We start from the raw sequence: 27671 nt of genomic DNA on the forward strand, positions 1-27671 counted from the left end.
TCTGCTGTACTGCCTACCCTAAGGCATGGATTTCTTCACCAAATGACACAAGAGGAAATTATGTCCTCCTTATATTGTGATCTTAATCCTCCAAGTTTGGTTCTTTAACTGCTAAAGGAATTTAGAAAATCTCTCTTTGACAAAGTCTTGCTTCCAAACCAGTTGTTTTGCTGCAAAAATCATATTTTGAATTTCAAATATTAACTTTTTCCCCCTTTCTGCATCACTGCTGGAAAAACAGAATCCCCCACTGCTCCAGTGGGGCTCCTCCCAGATGGATGTCTCCGACTGACCAGGGTGTGTTGGGTCACTTTCCGTGCAGTTGCTAAAGAGAAAAGCACAGTAAAAAATTCAAAATATTACCCCCATTATGTATGTAAAGATATTGTTAAAAATTATTCATCAGAATTATTTTGTAATGTGAAAAAGTAGAAGCAACTCAATGTACAAAAAGGAATTATACCTATTATAAAGTTATAATTATACAAGTTATAAAGTGGAAAAAATGCAGATGTTACAAGTGATGCTGGGAAGGATTAGTGAATGAAATTAAAATGTGTTCATAACTATAATGACATTAAGTGAAAAGAGCAGAGACCATAACCTGTAAATACACAAAGTGAAGATGCTTCGGGAAGTCTGAAAGTAGAATCACTGCAGTGAAGGCAATGGTTCTATCTGAGCTGTGGGATAATGGGTGATTTTTATTTTCTTCCTTTTGTTTGTCTTTCCCTCCTCGCTACCCACCCCAGCAAAATTTCCAACAATGGACCTGCTGCTTTTGTGATACAATATTTGTAAACCCTCTCCCTTGGTGCCCTCATTCTGAGTCACTTCCTCCCAAGTGACATCATCCGCAGCCACTCTCACTCGACGATGTTGACCCATCCCCCTTTGATCTTTCTGGGGGATGCAAAGTGGCTACTGTGGCTTCATCTCTGTGAATCTGGCGAGTATGAGAAACGGAGCCGCAGCTGTGCATTTCAATTATGGGAAATACCTTTTGGGTTACTAACCCATTGTCTGTATTCTTAACAACAGTGCTTTTGTGTTGAATCTGCACCAAAAGTACCAATAGTTGATATTAGAAGATGTTTTTAGGGTTCTCCTGGTGTGCATGTGTTGTGTGTGTGTGTGCATGTGCCTGTTGAAAAAGGCAGAGTGGAGTTGAAAGGAGTACATATTTTGCTGTAATACCTTTTTGATCATGATCCACAAGAAAAATACATTTTACATCTTGACACAGTACATATACAATACTTATGTGTAATTGAACAAAAGTTACACATTACATTCTTTTTGTTACTGTATGCAGCATATTCTGGTATTTATATTTTATTCTATTCTATTTTTTTAATGTTGGCAATGTCCCATGAAATTGCTTTCCCAAATCACTAATAAGTTCCATTCTGTCCATAGGCATCAGTTAGATATACTAACGGGACATTCCATCACAAGTCAGTCGAGTGGCGCCGGACACCCTGTGCTGGGGTCCCTGCGACACAGACAGGAGCAAGGTGGGCGTCGCCAACTCAAAGTACAGTGTTCAGTGATTAAGTTTGGGTCTGTATCAGTGTCTAATGAAGTTGGAGTGGAGGCAAGGTCAAGGTCAAGCTTTTTGAGCAAGAGGGAGGCATGGCTGTGACTCGAAACAGTAATAGGAGGACAAAGCCTGAAGGCCTGGGCCAGGTTTAAGACTCCAGGCAGTCAGAGGAGAGGGCAAGGCTAGGAGGAAGAAGAGGAAGGCATTGACCTCAGATTATTGTTCAGTTACTTCCAAGGGTCTAATATGCAAAGAGTAGAAGCAAAATAAGAACTCCAAATCTCATTCTGACTTGTTTTCTGAAGTGCACTCTTTTCCTTGGGAAGAAGCTGGGAAGGGAGCACAACAGCAAATGAACGCAGGGTCTTTGACAGCAGAACTAAGTGTGAGTCCCACTTACATGCGCTTGAAGCTGCCGAACATATCTGTATCCTTCCAGGATTGGCAGGGGACCCAAATGGGTCGCTGAGGACATCAGTGACTTCAACTGGGTGGGGCTAAGGACAAGTAGAAATTGGCAGTTTTATAATTTCCATCCTTAGAGCTGCTCTGCTCTTCCAGGATTAAAAGACTCCTTGGTGATGGTTCCAACTGCAAACTTTCTTTTTCCCTTTTATTCTATTCTAATCTGTGTTCAAAAGAAGGGAGGGTAATTTAAACTCAATTTGGCCAACTCGATTCTTTCTGACTCTGGTTGTATGTGTGGCTAATGGAAAGAGCCTGTGTTTTCTAAGGAGCTTAACCACAGGGAGGTTTGGAAACTCACATAAACAGAAAAGAATGCACTTCAGAAAACAAGTTAGAATGAGATTTGGAGTTCTTATTTTGCTTCTACTCTTTGCATATTAGGCCCTTGGAAGTAATTGAACAATAATCTGAGGGCAGTGTCAGGTTCCATGCAGAATCCTGCACTGGGAACACACAGTAAGTGCAATGTCACAAAAATTTCTTGACTTCTTATCATGTTCCAAACACAAGAGAGAGCATAGAAAAACAAAAATAAGTAAGACACTCTGGAACTGCTTTCAGCAGCAACCTTCTGGGACTAGCAGTGAAGACTGGTGGCTTTCCCTCCCCATGGTCTGGCGAGCCCTTCTCCACGGCCAAGTCAGATGATAGTGTGGGAGGGCATTGACTCTGGTTTTGAGTGGACCCAAGTGTATTGAAAGAATCTTCAAGCACAGAACTCTGTAAGACTGTCTTCAAGCAGAATTCCTGGGAGGCTACTTGAATTCCAAATTCTGCTGAGATTTGTGCAGTGAAACAGAGGCACAAAATCCCAGGAAGGGGCCTGGAGCCTCTGTGTCATCCTGAGACCAAGCTGACCTATGATAGCCTTCAGGGGCTAGAACTGCATTTGAGTTAGGATTTAATGGAGTCAAAATTAGGGACTTTTTATATCCTCTGATTTGTAGCACGTGGCACTGCAGCTCTCTGTGACTATAGTTTGCCCAGTAGTTACATGTTAAAGACAATTCTGGAAAAAAAAATTCTACAACAGAGTTCAGTGGAACATTTTCTAGTACTATTTACATTTGGGCTTAGAAGGTTTTAATTTCCAACTGCAACTTTGGTGATAATGGCTGGGTGGGCCATACTATCTGAAGATGGTATCAGGACGCCATAGCCAGAGTTTAAGATCATTGACTCATAAAGAGACTGACATGATAAATGGCATGTTCTACATATTGTGGGATGGAAAGAAACTGGAATTGGATCCACTTTCTGCCATTTCCCCCAGCCAACACCTGGTTGTGACCGGGAGTCCACTTAGGTCTTCAGGATTGAGAGGAAACCGAGGGTCTGAACTACCCTGAGTCAATTATTCTGGCAGTAGCCACTAGGGCAGTTTCCACACCAGAAGATCAGTTACAAGGCCAAGTGCAGGTGAGACATACGTGTTTCAACAGAAAGTCTAAACTGAGTCATAAACCCAGCAAATTCATCCCTATGGGAGAAGGCGGCGGGGGGCGGGGTAGGGGTCTGGTTGAGGTCCCAGTGGTCATGGATAGGAAGTCAGCTGGGATCGGTGGGTGGTGGTGAGGCAGGGGAGAGGACTGTAGTACCAGACAGGTAAACCTCCTGCCACTGAGGATTTGGGTTAAAGAAATATAAGCAGTACCCCCAACAAGCTCGCTGCCATGCTGAAACTACAAGCAGCGGACATAGGCCTCTTTCTTTTTCCAAGAGGTGGTTTGATCTTGGGATAGGACAATGCCTGCATGTGTGGGTTAAGAAGTTTCAGAAATAAAGAGTAGAAGGAGTCCAAGGTGCAGATCGAGATAACCCTTTACTCCCGTTTTCCGTTAGTAGCTGAGGCCCCTCGGAATCCCAGGGTAACCCAGAGAAGACAAACCCAGTTTGGTTCCTAGAATCTTAGAAGGTTGTGTTTTTACCTTTGATGATTGAGGAGGCAAGTTATGTACATCTCCAGTGTGGCTCAAAGGGTATATATTTTGGTCAAGGCTTACATAATTATGTAAAGAATGATCACTTATATATATGAAGTGACAAACTCCAGCAGCGACAGGGCACCTGTTAGCAGAGGAGCAAGCCTGTCAATGCTTCCTTGCCTCCAGTTTTGTCTTAAAGCTCTCATTTTATTTTCTTCTTCAGAAAGTTCAGCTTTTGCCCATTAGCAAGAGTTTTTTATGGATGTAGACTTTTCTCAACACCCAAGGATATGTTTTGGATCTTTCCCTATATCTGGCATCAATGAATCAGGTGAACATCAAAACTGTATAAACTTTACATCAGTCAGATAGAAGTATAGTGAAAATGACATGTTTTAAGAAAGCTGAAAGTGTGAATTATCATTGGGTGACCCTCTTTAATAAGTAAAGGAATGCAAATGAATTTGTGGCTGTGAAATAGGGCCACTCCTTGAGAATAAGGAAATAGTAACTCAAAAAGGATTTACTTCAAACTCTTGCTTCTTAAACAGTGAGTCAATAATAGTTTCCCAATTCTAGGTCAAGTTCCTATGTCACCAACACATTGCTTCTCCTCCCAGTATAATTTCCTGATTTATTTTTTTATTTCTGTGGACATAGTGGATGTATATATTTATAGGGTACATGAGGTGTTTTGATACAGGCATGCAGTGTGAAATAAGCACATCATGTAAAATTGGATATCCATCCTCTCAAGCATTTATCCTTTGTGTAACAAACAATCCAATTATACTTTTTAAGTTATGCTTAAATGTACAATTAAATAATTATTTATTATTATTGACTATAGTTGACCCTCTTGTGCTATCAAATACTAGGTCTTATTCGTTCTAATTTTTTTTTGTATCCATTAACCATCTTCCCAGTATAAATTCCTCCCGGCAGAAATTCTCCACCGATGAGGAAATTGGACATGGGATAAAGGAGTTTTGGAAGTTCCTCTCTAATCATTAGATATCTCACCCTACCCCCTTAGTAACCAGACTTTCAAAGATTAATTTTCCTGGTTTTATGGACCAAAACACAGCATTGCATTTCAGAAGTGGCCACTAATGGCCAGTCTTCAAGGAAATCTCTTGATTCTAGTGGAAAGGGGTCGTAGAATTCTGGATTGGCCAATGGCTTATAGCCAGTCATGTGGCATATCTTCGGAGGCACCTGGACAGCATTGGGCCGTCTCTGCCAGATCACCACCCAGGACCCCCAGGGCCGGAGCATTCACCCCATGGCTGAAGGATGGCACCCTAGACCAGTCTGTGTAACTTGAAGTATAAAAGTGAACCCTGTCCAGGAGGATGGCCAGGTCTTTATGAAAGAAGATTTCTAAAGCTTTAAGCCCAGGGCTAGGATGTGCAGTTCTGGTGAGCTCGTGGGAGACTCCAGCTGCCATTCAGCTCGGAGATCTACTGATGATCATGTGGGCCCAGTCACCAAGGAGCTATGCCCTAGAATCCGTGACCCATCTGGGAAGGCTTCTTAGTTCACATAAGTCACAGGAATTGGTGAGAGCCATCTGAGTCCCAAACCCAGGCCATTTATCCAAGCCGAGGCAGAATAGGTGAGGATCAGTTGGCAAAAAATCAGGAAGCTTCCATGAGCAATAGAGGCTTTTCTTCTTTGTGCTCTTCTTTCTTTCATTCAATAAACAGCTAATGCTCGGGAGGGAAATTTCTTTAAGGCCGATTGCCACCCAGTATCAGGGGATGCTGACAGAGAGGTGGACACGGTGGCCCTGAGAGCATAAGGCAGGGGTAGTGAGTCCTGTCTGTGTTGGTTAAAAGCAACAGGGAGAGACCAACCTGAGTTCGTTTGTTTTTTTGTTTTTTGAGATGGAGTTTCTCTCTTGTTGCCCAGGCTGGAGTGCAATGGTGCGATCTCAGCTCACTGCAACCTCAGCTTCCCAGGTTCAAGTGATTCTCCTGCCTCAGCCTCCCGAGTAGCTGGGATTACAGGCATGTGCCACTATGCGTAGCTAATTTTTGTATTTTTAGTAGAGACGGGGTTTTGCCATGTTGGCCGGGCTGATCTTGAACTCCTGACCTCGTGATCTGCCTGCCTCAGCCTCCCAAAGTGCTGGGATTACAGGCGTGAGTCACCGCACCCACTGACCTGAGTCTTGAATGAAGAGTTGCTTGCCACTGTGGACAATGAGTATCCCAAGCAGGTGGAGTATGTATAAAGGCTGAGTGAGCAGAATAGACAAAGGGGTGCTTTTGACAGAAGGGGACCCTGGCACGCTCCTTCCAGATCCCTTCCCCATCTCCCCAGCTCCTCACCTCCCCGCTGCAGGCTGCGTGGTGCTGCACCAGGAAACCACTTGTTCTTCCCCAACTTCTGTGTTTCACACCAAGGATGATCTTGCTCCCCTTGTCTTCCTCACAAGTTTCTAACTGTCCTTGAAGAATGGGATTAAAAACCACCCCCCTTCACAGCCTGCACTGGCACAGAGAGCCATTCCCTTTTCTTTTTTCCAAATGCACAGTCCTCAGCTGCAGTACTTTTCATGACAGGTTACATGTTAATTCTTCTGTCTTCCTTACTCAACTCTGAGTTCTTGAGGGGAAAGCACCATTTCTTAGCCATCTCTGCACCTTAGGCAGCTAGAATAGTGCTGTGTGATGTTATTTTTAATAGTTAATAAGAAATATCAAATCCCCAGTATAATCTTCCTGCCTCTGGTTATACCAAATATCATCTCAAATTAGCCAAAGTGGGGTTCAAGATGAGTACACAAAAACATAATTCGAATGAATATCTCTTGTGTGAGGAGAAGAATCGAGGATTGAATCATTGCTTTTGATCCTTTTTACAGTACCCGTTATAAGATTCTAGAATAATCTGTGTTCTTCAAAAAAGAACAAAGGATAATGTAATGAACACCCATGAGTTCTCCACATAAAATGAGCAAATGTTAACTTATTTTCACATTTTTTTAAAGAAATAAGACTGTGTGTGTGAATATATTCACAGAAATTGTGTGCTGGTGGATTTATAATTTTTTTCTCTAACCGTGGAACAACGACTATCACTGTAAAAGGTGCCTATGTACATTCTCTAGAATTGAAGTTCTGGATCAATTTGAGGAAAGTGAGACATCCTTATGACACAGAGTATCTAATGGTATGGCCAGAACATATGGTACCACTTTTATTCAGGTCAGACAGATGTATTATTTCTGGATATGGGACAAAGAAAAATAAATTGTCCTCCTGGAAATGGAATATACCCAATCAGAATGAGAATTCTTGTGAATATCATTCCATAAAAAGGAAGGCAAAAAGTTCTCTTAAATCTCTATAAAATAGTTTGAAACAAAGGAAAAACAGCAACAAATAGCTCTCCGGATGTTAAAATTGTAAATGAGTGCATAGCAAATAAAAATAATCAGAAATCAGTGGAAAATGCAGTACAAAATGTCAGAGTAGAAAGAGCAAACTCTAACCTCAACAGTTATTAGAATGGCAAGCAGAAATGTAGAGCTCGCCTGAAACTGATCCTTAAGTGAAAGGGAGGAGGCATCACAGCTACTAAACAGAGTGGGTTCAAATAAAAAAAACTAATTAGAGCCACTGCAGCAAACTGAATATGAGCACTATGGAAAATATAAGCTGATTGAAGCAGTAGAAAATGGTACCAGTGAAACAGAAGTCAAACTTGGGAAATAAAGAAGCCCCTTTCCAAATCTAAAATCCTGTGATTCCATATGTCCTAGGGAAAGTTTCCCTTTTTTGTCACTAAGAGGATTCCTTTTTCGTATAACAAAAAGCTGTGTCATTCTTCTTTTGTTTATTAGTATGACTAAATTAGATTTCCTTAAATGTTCAACTATCACTACCTTCCTGAGATAAACGTCACTAATTAATTAATTATTATTCTTTTGGATTCCTGCTGGATTCATTTCATTAATAGGATTTGGAGATTTTGCATCTATATTTACAAATGAAGTTGGATCCTTTGGGGAAGGGATGTGTTTATCGTGTGTGCTAATTTCATTTAAATGGATTAGTTTTTCTTCCCTAATCAGAGAAATAATTTAATAGCACAAAAATAGCTGTTTCTCGAAGATGTGAAACTCACTTGTAAATCTCTTTGGGCCCAATGTTTATTGTTGCTGTTGTTGTTTTTCAGGGTTTGAGTGTGTGAATTTGGGGTGGGACAGTGCGAGGTAGAGTGAGGGGAGTTCTTTTACAACATTTTAAAGAACCCTAACAGCCTTTCAAATAATTTCCAAAGTCACAGAAGTTTCAAGTAACGAGTCCAGTTATTGGGGAGGTCAAATGTAAAATAACAGAATGTGAAGATACATAATACAAGGTAAAGACAAATAAACACCTGAGTCATGCAACACCTGCTTTTGTTTTCCTAGATCAGGAAGTGTGCTGCACCACTGGAATGAAATCTATTACTTTGTGGAACAGTTGGCTCATAAATTCATCAGGTGAGAAACACTATGCATTTTCTTCACTTGTCGTTCTCTGTCATGAGAACTACTCAGTCCATGTCTGCTATTCTGTTAATTGCTGAATACTTCGGGGATGTTTTTTTGACTAAGGTGGGCTCTCAGATCTTGGACCAGAGACTGTTTACTTTGTTTTCATCTTTGCCACATTTTAGAGTAACATTTGGCTTTATGTTTTTAGGAGGAGCCAGCTCTGGTTATGAGACCAAAAATATTTAGCATTCTCCCTTCTCTGTTGAATAGCCTATTCTTATTACCTTTAACGTTTTTCTTGCACACTGCACCATGCAGCAGCAATTGACACATTTTAGCTGGACTCACGTGTAGGGTGTACAGTGTGTAGGATGAACAATTCATCCCAGTTTGCCCAGAACTTTCCCAGTTTTAGCATTGAAAGTCTCACATCCTAAGGGGAACCCTCCTTAGTCCTGAGCAAAATGTGATAACTGGTCACTCTAGCTGTGTGTACTATCAGGTAGAATCCTCTGAGCATTTTCAACATCACTTTCCCAGGCAAGGCAATGCAGTTTTGAACATAGTCACTGCAAATATCATGGGAGTCTTGGACTTAGTAGTAAGGAAGTGAGGTCACTTCACCCTGCTGTGTGCAGCCTCGAAGGGATAACACAACAGTAACAGCTTTCATAGAGTGCTTGAAGCAAGTTGTCAAAGTCTTTGGCAAAATTGGTCTGATCATCATAAATTCTAACACAGCTCCACTTCATGCTGATGGCCTCCATAGAGTCTTCCAGCTGATAGGAGTGACCATAAAGTTCTTCTTTGAGCAAGGTTCTTTGTCTCAGAATACAGGTTATCCTCTGGGCCCTGGGTGATGACAGCCATGTTCCCCTCAAATTCAGTTATTGACCTCAACACATACCTACCTGCCTAATTGGAGGGAAAGGATTAGGAGGTGGCTTGTCTGTTATGCCAAAAATTGGAAGCTACAGCAGGAAGCATCTAAACCCAGATGATTGGGAAAAACAGATGCTGAGAGGACAGAAGGGAGAAAAAGTACAGGAAAAGGAGAGAAACAAATACATGGGTGGTGTTAGAAAATGTTTGAAAGGATCATAGAAACTAGGAATTAAAAAGAACGAGACTTCCCAGCCTATCCTAGGAGGCATTGTGTAACTCTCTACTTGAATAGCTCTGGTGAAAACTCACTGCCTTTTGAGGCAAAAATCCAATAGTTGGACAATTCCAGTTTTCATAAGTCTTTTTGTCATTAAGCCAAGATGTCCTTTCCTCACTCACAGCCATTGGTCCTTTGGAGTGATATAAAGCAAGTCTGCCTCCACACCCTTCACAGTATCTGCTCTGTCTCTGATTTGCTCTTCTGGGCTTCTGTTCCCTCTGAAGTGGAGGAGTCTAGTGGAATAGGCTTAGAAGTCAGGCAGATGTGAGTTTGAATCTAAGTTCCATTGTGCAACCATAGCAATTCACCAACCTCGGCTGAACCCTAGTTTATATACGAGGCTTATAACAGAAAATATGTGCAAGCCCACTAGTCCAGCACCTGACTTAGAGTGGACATACAACATCTTTCTCAGTTCCCTCAGCAATCTCAGACTCTTCACTATCTTAGAATCTTAGAAAATTGTGGGCAGGGGCAAGGAAGGGGATTAAGAGAACCCTTAATCCAATTCCCTTGGTTTATAGATGAAGAAACTGAGGGCCGGGAGGTTGACATGGCTTAATCCGGAGAAGGCACCCTTCTCTGGTTGTCTCTGCTAACCCTACTTGGCCATGGAGCCCTTCAAAATGTGGAGCCAAGATCTTACCATCATCCAAACTCCACGAGGCAGAGGCTGGGCTGTAGTCTGTTGACAGTCACAGCCTGAGTACCCATAACAGTGCCAGACACATAGTACATGCTCAGTCACTATTTTTAAATAAGTGAATGAATGGGCAATTTTCATTTATTTATTCATTTTAATAAAAAGTCTAAGGCAGTTGAGACTGCAGGGGGAAATTCATTCAATAACAGTGGCTGATGCCAGTATAAGTACATCATTTCTAACCTCAGTGGGAGTTTTGACATTTTGAGTCCTTTTATTTATCTTTATTCTGACCCTCTGTCATTTTTCTAATAATGATTCTTATGCTTTGCTGTTTTCCTCAAGCCTTCAACCTACACCTCACACCCATCGCTATCAACAAAGAACCTCACCTCCTACTTCACCAAGAATCCAGAGAGTAGTGGACATGAGTTCAAGTTCCAATCTACTCCTGAAAGATGCACATATGTCCTTCCCACTAGTCTCTGAGATCCAAGTATCCCTCCCATGTAAGGCCAACCTCTCCATTTTTGTCTGATTTTATCCCATTGTCTCTAGTCTCCTCCAGGTCTTTGCTTCTGTCTTGTATTTTTCTCTACCTTTCCCCTGGCTTCTTCCCCACAGTCTACAAACGTTAATCCCTCCTGCCCCTTGTCCCAAAAAAAGCAATGACAGTGAATCTCTTGATCTTGTCTTCCTATAGATGGGACCCTATTTCTCTATTAGTTTCTCACTCACTTGTCTTTAAAGACTGGCCGTCTCCCTATCCTTCTCATTCATTCCTTAACCCACTGCTATCTGCCCTCCTCCCCACCCTTCACCTGCTTGCTCGCAAGGTCTCACCAAGGGATGACCCTGAGAAAAAATCCAGGAGCCCTTTGCAGCCCTTAGTCCACTGGATGCAGGGGTTTCATTGGATCCAGACTTATCCTTCCTTGAAACCCTTTCCTCCACTCGCTCTGGTTCTGCTTCCATCTCACTGGCCTCAGCCAGCCCTTCCCACACTGGTGTTGGTTTTGTATTTGGCTCAGTTCCCTCCTCACTGCTGACACTCTCTCTGAACAACTTTGCCCACATCAGTACACTGAGGACTTCCAAATTATGCCTCTAGCCTAGACTTATATGCCAGTGGCCTCTTGGAGACCTTTATTTTCCGTATTTCAAATTTATTATTTCCAGAGCTGAACTTGATAGAAGGGAAGCAGTATATAATGTGGCACTTAGGAGCCCAAGCTCTAGAATTAAAACACTTCACTTCAAGCCCCAGGTGTGCCACTCTCCCACTGTGTAACCTTGAGGAAATTGTTTCATCTTTCAGGGCCTCAATTTCCTTTTGTAGAAAATAGGAACGATTAGTTTGATACGAACTATCAGGATTAGTACCAATCTCATAAAATTGTTCAAGTATAATGAGATCATACATGCAAATCGCTATTATCTCACACTTGGTAAGAACTCAGTAAGGTTGGCCATTATTGTATTATTTTAATCCTTGTGATTGTTGTTGTTATGATTTAGAACATGGTGTCCTGCTGCCCCAGTGCTGGGGAAGTAGTCACAGGCAGCACGGGGTCATGGACAGAAAACTGAGATCTGTTTTAGGGACCAATATTCAATTCACCAGGTATTGCCTGAGCTCCTGTCAAACATTAAACACCAAGTCAAGGGCTTCCAAAGGTACATCAGGCACATGGTAATAAATGCAGACTTTATCCGGGAGACGGTAGGAATTGTCGGAAGTTTTATAGCAGATAAGCGACAGGTTCTAATTTTTGTTTTAGGAAAATAATTCTGGGAGCAGTGTGAAGAGTGAATTGGAGCAAAGAACCTTCCTAGGCAAGACACCAGCTAGGAAATTGTAGTGGTCAGACGATTGAGGCCAGGATCCTAAGCTAAGATACAGGAAGTGAGGCAGGTTTGAGAAACCCTTGGGGAACTGGAACTATAAGGTTCAGAGCCTGATCAGGTATGGGAGGTTATTGCATTATGAAGAAATAGATTGATGTTATCATGGAAGAACAAGTTGGACACACAGAACGGCATTTCATTGCTGAATCCACTGCAGTCTGATGGTCCATCTTGCAGACTGAGAAACAAGTTCGTCCTCAGGTGAGAGTGCTTCTGTCTCCAGAGTGTGACTCTTACATTGAGAATGCTCCTGAGCACTGCCATATAAAAACCATGCCAATTTATTCATTAATAATGAGAAATATAACTATCAAATGGAATAGATATTCTTATGACCAGTCAGCACATTCTCTCCTTATAGGATAATCTCCTTGAGAAGCAAAGGAGAAATTAAAAGTTGATGGTGATCCTTTCAGATCGAAGGGAGTTTGTTTTATGATGTTAATGACTGATGGCATCAAGCTGCAACTCATCGTTAGAGAATACACCAGGCTACTGTGGAAACGTTATCAAATTTTGTCTATCAGGATCCCCTTTTATAGACAACATACAGATTTGTCCCCTTGTTGGGACACACTTCAAAACACAGGGCAACAATGAAGTTTATCATTCTTACTCATAATCCACACTCACTGAGCAATGATATCAGGTCAGAAGCAGCCTCCAGGAAGACCCAGCGTGTCTTCTCTTTGACCCACACTTCAAGTCCTCTGCTGGCTAATCAATACCCGCAGCACCAGCCTTGGAGGCCCCCTGTGGGTTATGCGTCTTCAGCTCTGGCAGCCATGATAGAAAGGGAAGGACAGGGAGGGAGCCTGAAGGGAGTAGCATGCACAGTCTTATTGTCTGTCCTAATAGAGCTTCTTTTCCTTTCCAGCCCACAGTTGAGAATGTCCTTTATTGTCTTCTCCACCCGAGGAACAACCTTAATGAAACTGACAGAAGACAGGTAAGGATACTTCTTATCCCTGTTGTTAAAAAGTCCATCACTTCCTGAGTATCCCTAAGATTTGTGATCTGGTGCCAGCCTTGACCTGTTGATCACTTAAATCTAATAGCTCCTTCTTTTACCCTAAGTTTTTAATCTTACATATGGGCACATGGGTCCTGCTGCTAGTTTAATCTTCAGTTACTTTTGATAGAATTTCCTGATATTGGTGAAATTTTATAAATGATGAAATTACATTAAGATTAATCTCACATTTGATTGTTGACTTCATCTGCTAACTTGGAGCGAAATGTTGGCAAACAATATTCTTGGGGGACTATATTTTCTTTTATTTAAATTAGACTTATTTTAGATTAAGGTTTCAGAGATATAAGTGCACTGTGAGACAGGTAAGAGCTTGAAATATTTATTATTCATAATTACCCAGGCATGGAGTAGAAAGTGAGGGCTTATGGTACCACAAAATAAAAGGAAATTTAAATCAAGTATAAAAGAATGTTGTTGACACAAAGAAGTAGTTAAACTAGGTAGACCTAGCTTAACAAAAATATTTTAGGTTTTGCCACATTTTACTTGCGTATGAAAACTAGCAATAACAGACTCATGTCATTTATTCGCAGTTAGGATGGTATACTAGAGAGTGGAGAGGATAGTTTACCCCCGTTTATGAAATTGTACACTTTTTAAATAGTGAGATGTCCACATGAGAGGAGCACCATGGGGGACACATGTGGGATTATTGGGAGCCTCACATATGGAAATGTTGGAAAAAGAAAAGGAGGAAGGGCCAGTACAGGGAGGGCAGAAAGACTTTATTCTCTAACATTCTTATAGAAATGAATATAGGACTGACAAGATAGAGTAAAATTTTCTGGCTGAAGTCAGCAAACTTGAGCTAGTCCCTATTTTTTTTTTCCTATGGCTTTGTTCCCCATCTGTAACAAAAAGAGTACTCTGTACCATGTAGGAATTTTCAGATTCTGTTTCTCCTTCAACCTGATCTACTATATGCATGCATTTCATTTGAGATGCACAAAAACCCCATTCAAAAAACAGGAGTTTCTGATCCCTTATTAACAGAAGGAGAAACTGAGGCCACATCGCCTTCCCAAGAATAGCAAACAAAACCCAGACCAGACCCAGGCTCCACATTCTTTCCAGTTTACCTTGCTGCCTTCTGTTCAACAGAGAATCATAAAATCCAAGACACTTGTGTGACTTGCCTTCAATACTGGCCAAGGATTTTAAGAAGCTCAGAGGAGGTGTCTCTAGCCATCTCAAGACTCCTCCTCTTGCTCAGTCTCTAGATGATGCCATCCTTTATGCAGAGATATTTTTTGTTCCGCAGTGGGGAGCTAAACACCCCTCTCACCTGTTCTTCACATCCTCCTACAACCCGAGGCTTCCTAGCGCAGCTTCATGCTGGCTTACATGCCCCATGCATAAGAGTTTGGCCAAGAGACCAGGTTCACACATCACTTGTAGGTGCTTTGTGTGCTAATGCTCACAGCTTCTGGGAAGTTGACGGGGGCAGAGGGGTCAGGGATTTATACACACTATCAGAATGCCAAGTCTTCCAGACTCATTGTGGTTTGTTATGCTTGTTGAGATTAGTCATCCTCCGAATCTACTTGGAATCTAATTTTTGTGTACCTTAACGTCACTACTGCTAGTTTCCTGTTCTGAAGAGAAAACAGAGGGTAGAGTCCCTGGTTTGCTGGAAGCAGCATTTCGTATGGGTCAAATGTGCATCAAACAACAGCCAAAAACGCCTTGCTGAAGGCTGTGTGGATTTCATGTGGTGACTGCTTGGCCTAGGTCAGCTGGCAAAGCACAGCGTGGTTTATGGACACACCCCCAACCTCATCAGCCTATCAAAGAAATGTGGGCAAGATCTCTCTGAAACTCTTTCTCAGGAGACTGGCTAAAAGAATCAGGCTTTCAGATCTTCCAAGCTAGTACTGCTTCTGAAATATATGACTTGCAGTGTTTTATTTCGTCACAGGAATTTATATTTTTCTATCTCACCTGATCTTCACAGTATCCCTATAAAACAGAAAAGGGTCCATTAAGATACCTGTATAATACTTGAGGGACGTTATAGAATTAAGAAAAAATGTGTTCAAAAGCAAGACATGAATTGGCAAAGACTTTCATTTCAGCAAAAGGTTTTGGGTAAATCAAAAGAAATAATATCAAAGATATACGGTTGATCCTTGAACAACATTTTGAGCTGAATGGGTCCAGTTATACACGGGTATTTTTCAACCAGATGCAGATCAAAAATACGGTATTCACGGGATGCAAAATCCACATATATGGAGGGCTGACTTCTAGTATATGCAGGTTCTGCAGGGCTGTCTGCAAGACTTGAGTGCATGGATTTGGTATACTCAGGGATCATGAACCAATCCTCTGCCTATACCGAGGAATGACTGTATTTGCATTCAGTTCTTGGGATCAAATAGACATAGGGTAAAGCTATGAGAAGATGAAAAAATAGAATAGAAAATAAATATAATGTGTTAAGATATAGTAAAGAAACTCCAATTAGAATAATAATGCCTACGATTTGTGTCTTTTTATCTGCAAAGCACTTTATATATCATTTTTTATTTATCCTCATATAACCATTGTTACTCTATTTTCTAATGGGAAGGAAGTATGCAGTCATTTGAATCATTGTTACATGTGGAATGTGTCGTTTTTCTCTGTTTTCACAGTTTCTTCTTTTTTAGTTCTTAGCAGTTTGATTATTTGCGTGGGTATGGTTTTCTTTCAGGGTGCCCTATTTTGACTTTGCAGAGCTTCTTGAATCTATAAACTTGCCTGTCACCATATCTGGGGAGTTTGCAGCTACTTGAGTGGGGGCGGGGGAAATTCTGGACCTCATGGCAGTGTGGTTAATTTCTCTAGGTTTAAATTTTCCTCCCCAGTCCACCAGTTTTGTTTACTTTCCAGTCTATTTGGTTGCTTTTTCTGTTGTAATCAGCAGGTGATATAGGCAGTAGCAAGTATACTCTATCTTGGCTGCTGTTACTTCAGTTTTACAGATAAGAACACTGAGGCTCAAAAAGTTGAGGTAACCTGCCGAGGTCAAATAGCTAGTAATCTGCTGAACTAGTATTCTGATTCTGGATTCTAAATTTGGTCCAACTCCTGTACTTTGTATTGTATCATGTTGTTCTTCCGAGATTTCCTGGCTTCATCAGTTTAAATAGTTGATAGATTGTAACAAAGTTTGCAGGTCACTTCGTTAGTATAATAGAGTGTACAATGTCAATTTAAGTACTATTGGAATAAAATGATGTTAACTACTGCGTATGAGTCCCTGAAAACTCCAAGGAGAGTCTTGTTCTTACATTAATTGAAATACTTCAAATGTATCATCATTTGGAAATAAGACCGTATCAAGGAAGTTCAACTATTCATTTAAAAAAACAGATGCTCAATTTAATCAAATGCAATTTTGCCTTCCGTTAAGATGGTGATATTTTTCTTTTACCTACTAGTACAGCGACTGTCATAAAAAACATTTTTAAATATTGGATTATTCTAGTATTTCTGTATACATTTGGTTATGATGTATTCTTTTAATGTATATCTGAATTCTGGTTTTTAAGTATTATTTAGAAATTTAGCACCCCTGTTTATAATTGTAATTGGGCTGCCATTGTTCTTTTTGTTACTACCTTTCCTTGTAGTATTTTTTACTCTTTTTTATTTAAATTAGTACTTCTGGAATTTATTATGATGTAAGGTACAAGGTCAATGTCCAGTGTTTCTTTCCCCGATTGATTAGCCAGTTCTTCCCACACCATTGTGTAATAATCTTTTACCAAGAATTGAACAGTTAAACTCTTTGCTAGGCTTGGGTTTATTACTGGGTTTTCTAGTCTGTTCTGTTTTCCTATCTGTTACTATACTTGGATCACATTGTTTTAATTAGTTTTAACATCTGGAGGACCAATCTATCCTCATTTATAATCTTGGGTGAAAATCTCCTTGGTCTTTACTGGATTTTTCCAACCACATACATTTTAAATAATTTTTTATGTTCCCAGATATCCCTGGGATTTTTACTTGAACTCTGTGAAAAATACAGACTAACTCAGCAGCAATGGCACTGCATTTTTTTTCTATACTTATTTTCTTATTTAGGGATATATCACGTCTCATTTATGTCCCTCAGTATGGTGTTGTTTTTTTCCTTCAAATTAGTCTAATTGTCAACATTTTTTTCCCAGGCATCTTAAGTCTTGCCTCCACTGTGAAAGAAATGCTTTGCTGTTGTATTCTCCAAACTGCCATTCTTCACTCTTGACTGGTGAACCTATAGTTTGTGATCCATGGGCTTCTATCAAACTCCATAAAATGATTTACAAAAATGTGCATGTCAGTGGGTTTTCTGTAGGAGAGAACATGCATGCAGCCCCCATCCTCATCCCCTGCCAAAAAAAAAAGCTTCAGAAATACTAGTTTTGGGGAAAACAATAGGTTTCCAACAGGTTTTTGGTAGATTTATTTCTTTTATTTTTATTTTTTTTATTTTTTTAAGAGGGAGTCTTGCTCTGTCACCCAGGTTGGAGTGCAGTGGCGCGATCTCCGCTCACTGCAACCCCCACCTCCCGAGTTCAAGCGATTCTCCTGCCTCAGCCTCCCTAGTAGCTGGGATTACAGGTGCACGTCGCCACACCAGGCTAATTTTTGCATTTTAGTGGAGACGGGGTTTCACCACGTTGGTCAGGCTGGTCTTGAACTCCTGACCTCAATCCACCCACCTCGGCCTTCCAAAGTGCTGGGATTACAGGTGTGAGCCACCACGCCCACCCTCTTATACCACCACTTTAATGAAACATTTTATTAGTTCTAATAGTTTTCTAATTAATTTTTAAGTGGTTTTCCAATAAGGTGATTGTAGTATCTGTGATTAATTCTGTCCTTTTTTCTAATATTTATAGCTAGTATATCTTCCTGTGTATCTTCTTACATTCTAAAATTTTCAGACTTTAATTCCCAGTTCGATTTTACAATTATGCATTTTATTGGATGCTAACTTCATAAATTTTATCTACTTTGTTAAGGAAGGATTCTTCAAATGCAAGATTATTAAAATTTTTTTATCTGAGATAGTTGTTATGTTAAATACCCTTTTGCCGTATCAAAATAGTTATATCTTTCTTTGTTTCCTTTGCCCTCTCAGTGTAAAAATTTTAAATCAAAAGCTCTCCTAATGAGCCTGGCACAATGGCTCACACCTGTAATCCCAGCACCCTGGGAAGCTGAGGTGGGAGGATCGCTTGAGCCCAGGAGTTCAAGGCTAGCCTGAGCAACATAGGGAGACCCCTGTCTCAAAAAAAAAAGAAAGAAAAAATTAAAAATTAGCCAAGCATGTTGTCACACCCCTGTGGTCCCAGCTACTCAGGAGGCTGAGGCAACAGGATCAATTGAGGCCTGGGAGGTAAAGGCTGCAGTGAGCCGTAATCATGTCAATGCACTCCAGCCTGAGCAACACAGTGTGCTGTGTCACAAATACACAAATAAATAACAGATTTTCTAATGAAAAACTAACCTTACATTTCTAGAATAAACTTTATCATGGTTTGCTATGTTTTTATTGTTTCTGGATTTAATATAAGCTGAAAGATATTACTTATCGATATTTAATATTGAGAGTATTCTGGGGCTTTATTTCATACAGTCTTTATCAGATTGGGAGTAAAAAGATTACATGAGCTTGGGAAAATGAGTAGGCAATCTTGCTGTAAGCTGCAGAATTGCTGAACTCATATAGACAACAAACATTTGTTCAAAGTTTGATATAAGTCAGAGGAAAACCATCAAAGCCTAAATTATTATTGAAGAAGCTCTTTACCTCAGCTTTTTGTGTTATTGTTTTTATCATGTTTTCTAACTTGAGAAATGGTAGAAATTACCAATATGTTGACCCTTTAAATTTATCACATATCTTTCTAATTTTCAAAAGCTCTTCTGTGTCTTTGGTTATATCCCTTTCCTCCAATTGTGTAAAGCGATTTTCTTTTCTATTATTTCCCCATTCAAATTACCTAATGGTTTGTTTCTTAAATTTATTCATCAGTTCTGTTTTATATATTTTTAGACTTTATGATTCATTATTTTATGTTACTACTATTATTAATTCCTTTCTTCTGCTTCTTATATTGCAAGTTTTTCTGGCTTCTCAAAATAAAAGATAATTGCCCAGTGTGGTGACTCACACCTGTGATCCCAGCACTTTGGGAGGCTGAGGCAGGTTGATCTCTTGAGGCCAGGATTTCGAGACCAGCCTGGCCAACATGGTGAAATCCCATCTCTACTATTAGCTGGGCATGTTGGTGCGCTCTTGTAATCCCAGCTATGTGGGAGGTGAGAATTTCTTGAACCTGGGAGGCAGAGGTTGCAGTGAGCCGAGATCGCACCACCTCACTCTAGCTTGGGCAACAGAGTGAGACTCTGGCTCCAAAAAAAAAAGAAGATTATTCTCTTTTTCTTTATATACTTTATTTCTTTCTAAGTGATAAAACTTTAATAGCATAAATTATACTTTAAATCTGATATGGTTGTTGAATTTTCTACATTTTGACATGTCCTATTCTTATTCTTAATTTTTTAATAGTTATATTTACTATTTTTGATTTAAGATGATTTAGGAAAAGTGTTTCACAATTTTCACATTTTTGTTTACCCTTTCCTCAATTTCTAGAGTCATTGCAGTTTTTAAAAATTCGACTTACATAATTTCTACTTTTTAGGTTATTAATTTTTGTTGGTGGACTACTACATGATCAAATTTTATTTAGTATCCATGGATGTTAGAAAATGTGTATACTTGGATGATTAAAATTTTGTTATAAGAAACTTTAATGCAATTTTTAAATATTTTATATTTTTGTTTACTTGATCTGTGAAGACAGACATTTTGCATTTTCCAGCATGACTGTTTTATTTTACTTTCAAACACATTGCTTTTTAATTTACATCATCTTACTTGATTTATGTGTATTTTCATTATGGAGTGTGCATCTAATCAATATAAAATAATCTTTTTGTCACCTTTAGTGCTTTTGGCTTTATATCCTTTGTCCAAAATTAATATTATTAAACTTGAATTTTGTTTGAATTTCCTGATATCTTTGTCATTCATTTATTTTTTACTTTCGTTGATTTTTGTGTAATTTTTCAATGATTTGAAAAGTATAATTTAATTTGCATCCTAGTAACAGTTGCCAATGAATTTTGCTTGCCTTGAGAGTGACAAGAATTGAATAAGCATCTACTGATTCTTCTTGCTGAATTTCTTTTTAAGAAATATTTGCATTGTATTCTATAAACGTATCAACAATAATTATTTAAACTTACTGTAAGATTTACTCATTTCATTGAATATATATGAATACATTCACACATTCACACACATAATTCCTTTCCAGTACTTAAATTTTAATTATATATTTTTAATTCCTCAGTTTGCTGAGTCTTTTTTTTAGGTAAGATTTTTCTGAAGAATATGTGAATATTAAGACTTCTAAGTCACTATTTATATGGTAATTTTTTTGTATTCACCTCCAGTTAAATATTTCCATTGAATATAAAGTTCTTATATCTTAACTATCTTTCCCCCTATGTTTTCTAAAGACATAGTCAACTTGCATGTATTAGAAAGGAGAGATAACAATTTAATAGATCTCTCCTATATGGGTAGCCTGTTTTCTCTTCCTGGCTGCTTATAGAACTTTTCTCTTTATCATACATGTTTTTAAAAATATCAGCAGAATATTTCCAGGTATAGTCCTTTCATTGATTTTGTACAGTACTTTGTATAGTACTTGAGCCATTCTGTCTGAAGACTTAATACACTTTTTTTAGCTTAAAACATTTTTCTTCTGTGCCTCTTGTGATTAACATTTCTTCTGTCCATTCGATTCTTGAATCTATCCAACATCTCTTTATATTCTAACTTTTTAATCTTTCTATTATTTTTCTTTGACATCTGAGAGAATGTTTCATTCAGGTCCTGTAATTACCAGTCTAAGTTGTTTATTTTGCTTTTTTTCTGTTTTCACAGTCACCCAGCTTACTTTTCACTGCTTCCATTGCATTTTTCAACTAACAATTAATATCTTTCATCCCTATGAATACCTTCCTGTTCCTAAATTTTTCCACCTGTGTATGACCTTGCTGTTGAAGGTATGTCTTCAACATAAATATAAATTAGAATGTCTTCAACATAAATATAAATTAGAATTGGTTATATGTGCTCCCTTATTTTTTATATGACTTTATTTCAAAGGGGAATATTTTCTCAAATTGCTAAAATTGGTCCTCTTCTTCCCAACTGCTGATACTTTTTCTGAGTATAGTGACTTAAAAATGGAACCACATGGGCTTTTCAGTACTGGGATTTGGAAAAAGTTCTGCAGCAGCTCATGCAAGATCCTTGCTGAAAATGTTAAGAGCTCAGGCTAAGGAAAATGAGAACATTTATAGGTAGCATAATTTTATCTTAGGCAGAGTAGAAACCCAGCAGTCTTTCCAAGGCAAAGAGGAAGCTGAAGCTAAAGGAAGATGGTCAGGTGTCGATGCTGGATCACTGTGTTGAGAACTAGCTTCCTTCACTTCCCTGCCACCCTCCAGGCTTTTCTTCTTGTGCTCTAGGGTCCCAGGGTGGTGGGTCCTTCCCCCACTCTGACCTCAGCAGCTCCACATCATGCAGAAATTCGAAGTTTCTGGCATCCTTGCCTATTTTTCAGCAGTGAAGAAACATTTTCTCTACTATACCAGTTAGCTCTTTCCACAGAAATTTGGAAAAAGAAGCAACAGTTAAAATATGCAGACCAAGATCATTATCTTTGACTGGAAATTTCACCTTTCTTCCAAACTTTGCAAGATTAAAAAACATAGCATAACAGAACAACTATGAGTCAAAGAATTATTATATCTTATCCAACCCACTGACCTCATTTTACTGCTGAGGAAAATGATCCCCAGAGAGACAGAATTCTTTGCTCAAATTCATTCATATACTCACTGGCAGCACCTTTTTTTTAACTCACAAAATTAAAAAGTTTAAACCCAGTGATTTTTCTATTACATTACAAAGCTACCCAGTACATACTGCCTCTGCATGTATTATTTTGTTTCTTATCTGTGTAATATTCAAATGGAAGCCACCAATATGTGTATGTACATACATATGCATATGTGTGTATACCTAATATAATCTTTTATTAAGGGCTTATTATATACCAGTAGCCTCGTATACTTTCCTCATCTATAATCAGAGAAAATAATAGTATCTACCTAATTTGGTAGTTTTGAGAATTGCATTTATTATATGTATTATCAAAGATGGGGATATCAAGGCGGAGAAAGCTCATGGCCACTGTAATGTGAAAGTGTAGGAACCTGAATTTGAACTCAAAAAGCATGATCCCAATGTTCATATTCTTAATTACTATACTGTAGGATTTCCCATGATTTTACTATTATGTACAGTTTTAAATTTAAAACAAATCCAAGCATACACAATTCATCACTCAAACCCTCTGATATATTTAAGAAAACAGTTCCCCGAGGCAGCCTATACCCTCTACACATTTCATCTTCGTGGGCTTTTGGAAACTGGAGCTTGGAAATACTCCTCACAAAGAGGTAAAGAGGTAGCATCAGCATTTCACAAATGGGGGTAAGAGGTTGAGTATCTTACTTATTGCTTAAGGAGGTAGAATGGAAGCCAAGAACACTTGGCTGCAACTGCTGAGTAGAAACCAAGAGACCACACGTCTCTCTCCCTCTCAGTCATGCTTTGGTTTGGTTGAGAGTGTGGTTTTGCTATTAGTGTCACAGGGGAAAATGACATACTCTGAAGACATCACTTGATTCCTGGAGCAGAATGATTACAGGCTGCCATTACCAAGAGACATAGTTCTAAAGGCCTTTTCTAAATTTAAAAGCAACAAGGAGAAAGAGTCTTAAGATATTTAGTGCTTGAAAGAACTTGGATTCATTTCATTTTGAGGTACTGTTCTTTTAGTTGTGTGAGGGCTTGATGGTGAAATTAAGACAAATGGCGAGGGAGTGGGGCATTTGTTTATTCTCTTGTCCTGTTGATTGGGAGATAATATTATGTGGTCTGAGTCCATAGGCAAGTTCCTTACCTCTCTGTGCCTGTGTTTTTTAAATCTATAAAGTGAATACAATGATGATCCCCACTTCACAGAACTGTTGGAAAGGTTAACAATGCAGGCACATAGTAAGTGCTCAATTAACATTAGTTGTTGTTACTATTGTGGTTGTTGTTAGGGGTTTTTATAAGCAAGCTAAGGAATGGCCCCAAATCATCCTGGACAAATCCCACCTCAAATCATCACAGTAGGCCCAAAAGTAATTCAAAGGGCGAGTCCCTAGCTCCCCTTGGCCCACATCCTTCTCTGAAGTTTTAACATTTGGCCAGTCTATCCCTATATAGAGGGATGCAGGTAGAAAATATTGCCTCAACATGAGGCCAGATGAAAATTATTGTTTCTTTTGTGTAATGGTTGTAGGGAGACTTCTTCCAGATAAGGGCACACAGGCAATATCTCTACAGAAGGTTTGTCTAAGGGGTCTGCATGTTGGTCACAACGATGGTAAAAAGAAATCACCATGGAGCAATTTAGCAAGTCTGGGAAGATGGATTTGTGAGAGTAGTGTAGTCCACTGCTTCTCAGTCCCTTCCTCTGGAGTACCCTTGTTAGGAGAAGAAAGTAAAAGTGTACCCCCTGGAGCCCCACGGTGTAGTTTGAAGTGTCTTGTTAAAATCAAGAACTTCTTTAAAGTTCTTTTATCTTAAAAATGTGCATGCATGTGTATTCTATTCCATAATATAATTCCATAATTCCATTATATATGAAGTTACATAAAAATCCTGTTGAGTTCTTTCTCAAAATTTGGAGTACAATTTATGCTCCAGAAAAAAACAATGTGTTTCCTGTGTCTTTGTATATAGTACACTATTACGTACCAAGTTTGGGCACCACAGATGTAACAGAGAAAACACAGACTTTGGACCAGGACCCATTATGGTTTCCGATTTGGGCTCCACCACCATGTGCATGTGATTGCACTTCTCGGAATCTGTCTTCTCACATGTGAAATGAAGATAGCAATGCCCGCCATATGGAGTTGTTATGAGACTTTCATGAATTAATATATGGAAAGCACCTAACAGAGACCCCAGCACATCACAGATACCACCCTTCACCTGCTACTCCTCATGTGGCAAATACAAATTAAGAATAAAAACTGACAAAGCAGAGCCCAGAAACATTTCTGTTGTCTGGATGGAGACAGCAAGGTGAACTTTAGAAGTAGTCAACAGAACCAAAGAACAGTAGCATTCTCTTAGCCAAAGCTAGCTAGCCAAAACCAACATATTTTTTATGGCCCAACAAAAACAATCCCAGTACTGGTCCACATCCACAATTCTACCTCTGAAGCCACGTGGCTGTCACCTGACTCAGCTCCTTTGCCACCAGTGTGGGTGACCTGTTGAGCCTTGTATTAAATGCTGATTCTGATAGCCTCCAAATGCCTCCTCATGAACTCCAGGTTCAGTCTTTGCTACTCACCTTCAATTTTTTAAGTGATTAAATATTTGAGGTATAACAAAAGTATAGAAAAAAAGGTTAATGAACACTCATTACCCACCACCACGTTTGTGAAATAAGAGGTTACATGCAGCATCTCCTATGTATACTTATCATTTCTCTTTCCTCACCAGAGATAAATATTATCATGAATTAGGGATTTGCCATTTCAATGGATATTGCATACTTTTTTATGTGCATAAGCTATAATATATATTCATATTAACCTTTTTTTAAAAAAATTTATTTATTTTTGAGAGAGTTTGTTCTGTTGCCCAGGCTGGAATGCAGTGCACAATCTTGGCTCACTACAACCTCCACCTCCCAGGTTCAAGCAATTCTCATGCCTCAGCCTCCCAAGTAGCTGGGACTACAGGCAAGCAACACCATGCCCAGCTATTTCTTTAAATTTTATTTTAGTAGAGATGGGGTTTTGCCATGTTGGCCAGGCTGGTCTCAAACTCCTGACCTCAAGTGATCTGGCCACCTAGGCCTCCCAAAGTGCTGGGATTACAGGCATGAGCCACCATGGCCAGCCTAAACTTTATTTTTTAAACGGTCCTATTGCATGTATTTTTCTTGAACTTGCTTTTTATACTTAATGTCACGTTTTTGAGATGTTTTTTGTGTAGATACATGTAGCTGATTGGTTCATTTTAACTAGTGCATACTTTTCTATTTTATCATATTTTATTGTAATAACGTAGCACCTGTACGTACCTGCTCTCTTATTCATAGACAATTTGTTTCTAACTTTTTGCCATTATAAACAAAGCAGAAATGAACATACTTATACTTGCCTCCTGTTGAGGGTAGGGTGAGCAAAAGCAAGAATTTCTTTATGTACTTTGCTTTATTGCACTTTGCAAGTACTGTGTTTTTTACAAATTGAAGGTTCATGGCAACCATGATTTGAGCAAGTCTGTTGGAATGATTTTTCCAAAAGCATATGCTCATTATCTGTCTCCTTGTCACATTTTGGTCATTCTCTCAATATTTCAACCTTCATTATTATTATTATATCTGTTACGGTGATCTGTGATCAGTCATCTTTGATGTTACTATCTGCTGTCCTTGTTTTGGGGTGCCACAAACCACACACATATAAGACAGCAAACTTAATTGACAAATGTGTATATTCTTACTGCTCCATCAACCAGCTGTTCTCCCATCTGTTTCCCTCTCCCTCTCCTTGGGCTTCCCTATTCCCTGAGATACAACAATATTGAAATTAGGCCAGTTAACAACACTTCAATGGCCTCCAAGTGCTCTAGTGAAAGGAATAGTTGTAAGTTCCTCACTTTAAATTCAAAACTAGAAATGATTAAGCTTAGTGAGGAATGCAGGTTAAAAGCCAAGACAGGCCAAGAGCAAGGCCTCGTGTGCCTGTTAGCTAAGTTGTGAATGCGAAGGAGACGTTTCTAAAGGAAACAAAAAGTGCTACTCCAGTGAACACACAAATGTTTAAAAAGCAAAACAGCCTTATTGCCGACTTTAGTGGTTTGGATAGAAGATCAAAACAGCCACAACATTCCCTAAGCCAAAGCCTAATGCAGAGTAAGGCTCTAACTCTTTATTTCTAGAAGGCTGAGAGAGGGGAGGAAGCTGCAGAAAAAGTTTGGAGTTAGCAGATGTGGGCTCATGAGGTTTAAGGAAAGACGCCATCTCCATAACATAAAAGGCAAAGTAGCAAGTGCTGATTGAGAAGCTGCAGCAAGTTACCCAGAAGATTTAGCTAAGATCATTGGTGAAGGTGGCTACACTAAACAACAGATTTTCAGTGGAGATGAAACAGCCTTCTGTTGGAAGAAGATGCCATCTAGGACTTTCATACATAGAAAGAAGTCAAAGCCTGGCTTCAAATCTTCAAAGGACAGGCTAACTCTCTTGTAAGGAGTGAATGTAGCTGGTGACATTAAGTTGAACCTAATGATCATTTACCATTCTGAAAATCCTAGGGCCCTTAAGAATGATGCTAAATCTACTCTGTCTGTCCTCTCTAAAGGAAACAACAAAGCCCGGATGACAGCACATCTGTTTACAGCATGGTTTACTGAATATTTTAAGCCCACTGTTGAGACCTACTTCTTGAAAGAAAAATCATTCTTTTCAAAATATTACTACTCATTAACAATGCACCTGGTCACCTAAGATATCTGATAAAGATGTACAAGGAGGTTAATGTTGTTTTCATGCCTGCTAACACAACATCCATTCTGTAGCCCATGGATCAATGAGTAATTTAGATTTTCAAGTCTTATTATTTAAGAAATGCATGTCTATAGCTGCCATACATAGTAATTCCTCGGATGGATCTTGGCAAAGTAAATTGAAAACCTTTGGGAAAGGATTCACCATTGTAGATGCCAATAAGAACATTTGTGATTCATGCAGGAGAGGCCAAAATATCGACATTAACAGCAACTTAGAAGAAGTTGATTCTAACTCTCACAACTGACTTTGAGGGGTTTAAGACTTTAGTGGAGGAAGTAACCACAGATGTGGTAGAAACAGCAAGAGGACCAGAATTTGAAGTGGAGCCTGAAGATGTGGCTGAATTGTTTCAATCTCATGATAAAACCTGAACTCATGAGGACTTGATTCTTAAGGATGAGCAAAGAAAGTAGTTTCTTGAGATGGAACCTACTGCTGGTGAAGATGCTATGAACATTGTTGAAATTACAAGGGACTTAGAATATTCCATAAATTTAGTTGATAGAGCAGCAACAAGGTTTGAGAGGATTCACTCCAGTTTTGAAAGAAGTTCTATGGTGGGTAAAATGCTATCAAAGAGCATCACATACTACAGAGAAATTTTGTTTGAAAGGAAGAGTTAATTGATGGGTCGGACTTCATTGTTGTCTTATTTTTAAAAATTGCCACAGACACCCCACCTTCAGCAACCATCAACTCTGATCAGTCAGTAGCTG

At 39.3% G+C, this 27671-nt stretch overlaps 1 protein-coding gene across 3 annotated transcripts in view; it reads left to right on the forward strand.

Moving 5' to 3' along the window:
• The window catches only part of ANTXR1 (ANTXR cell adhesion molecule 1), a 238428-nt gene that overhangs the window by 18523 nt on the left and 192234 nt on the right, over positions 1 to 27671 (forward strand). For all 3 annotated transcript variants that reach the window (XM_025353548.1, XM_025353549.1, XM_025353550.1), the window contains exons 2-3: positions 8363 to 8434; positions 13022 to 13093. In XM_025353548.1, the coding sequence (XP_025209333.1) occupies positions 8363 to 8434; positions 13022 to 13093 (144 nt within the window). The remainder of the gene's footprint in view (positions 1 to 8362; positions 8435 to 13021; positions 13094 to 27671) is intronic.

Source organism: Theropithecus gelada, chromosome 13 (assembly GCF_003255815.1).
Source record: "Theropithecus gelada isolate Dixy chromosome 13, Tgel_1.0, whole genome shotgun sequence".
NCBI lineage: Eukaryota > Metazoa > Chordata > Mammalia > Primates > Cercopithecidae > Theropithecus > Theropithecus gelada.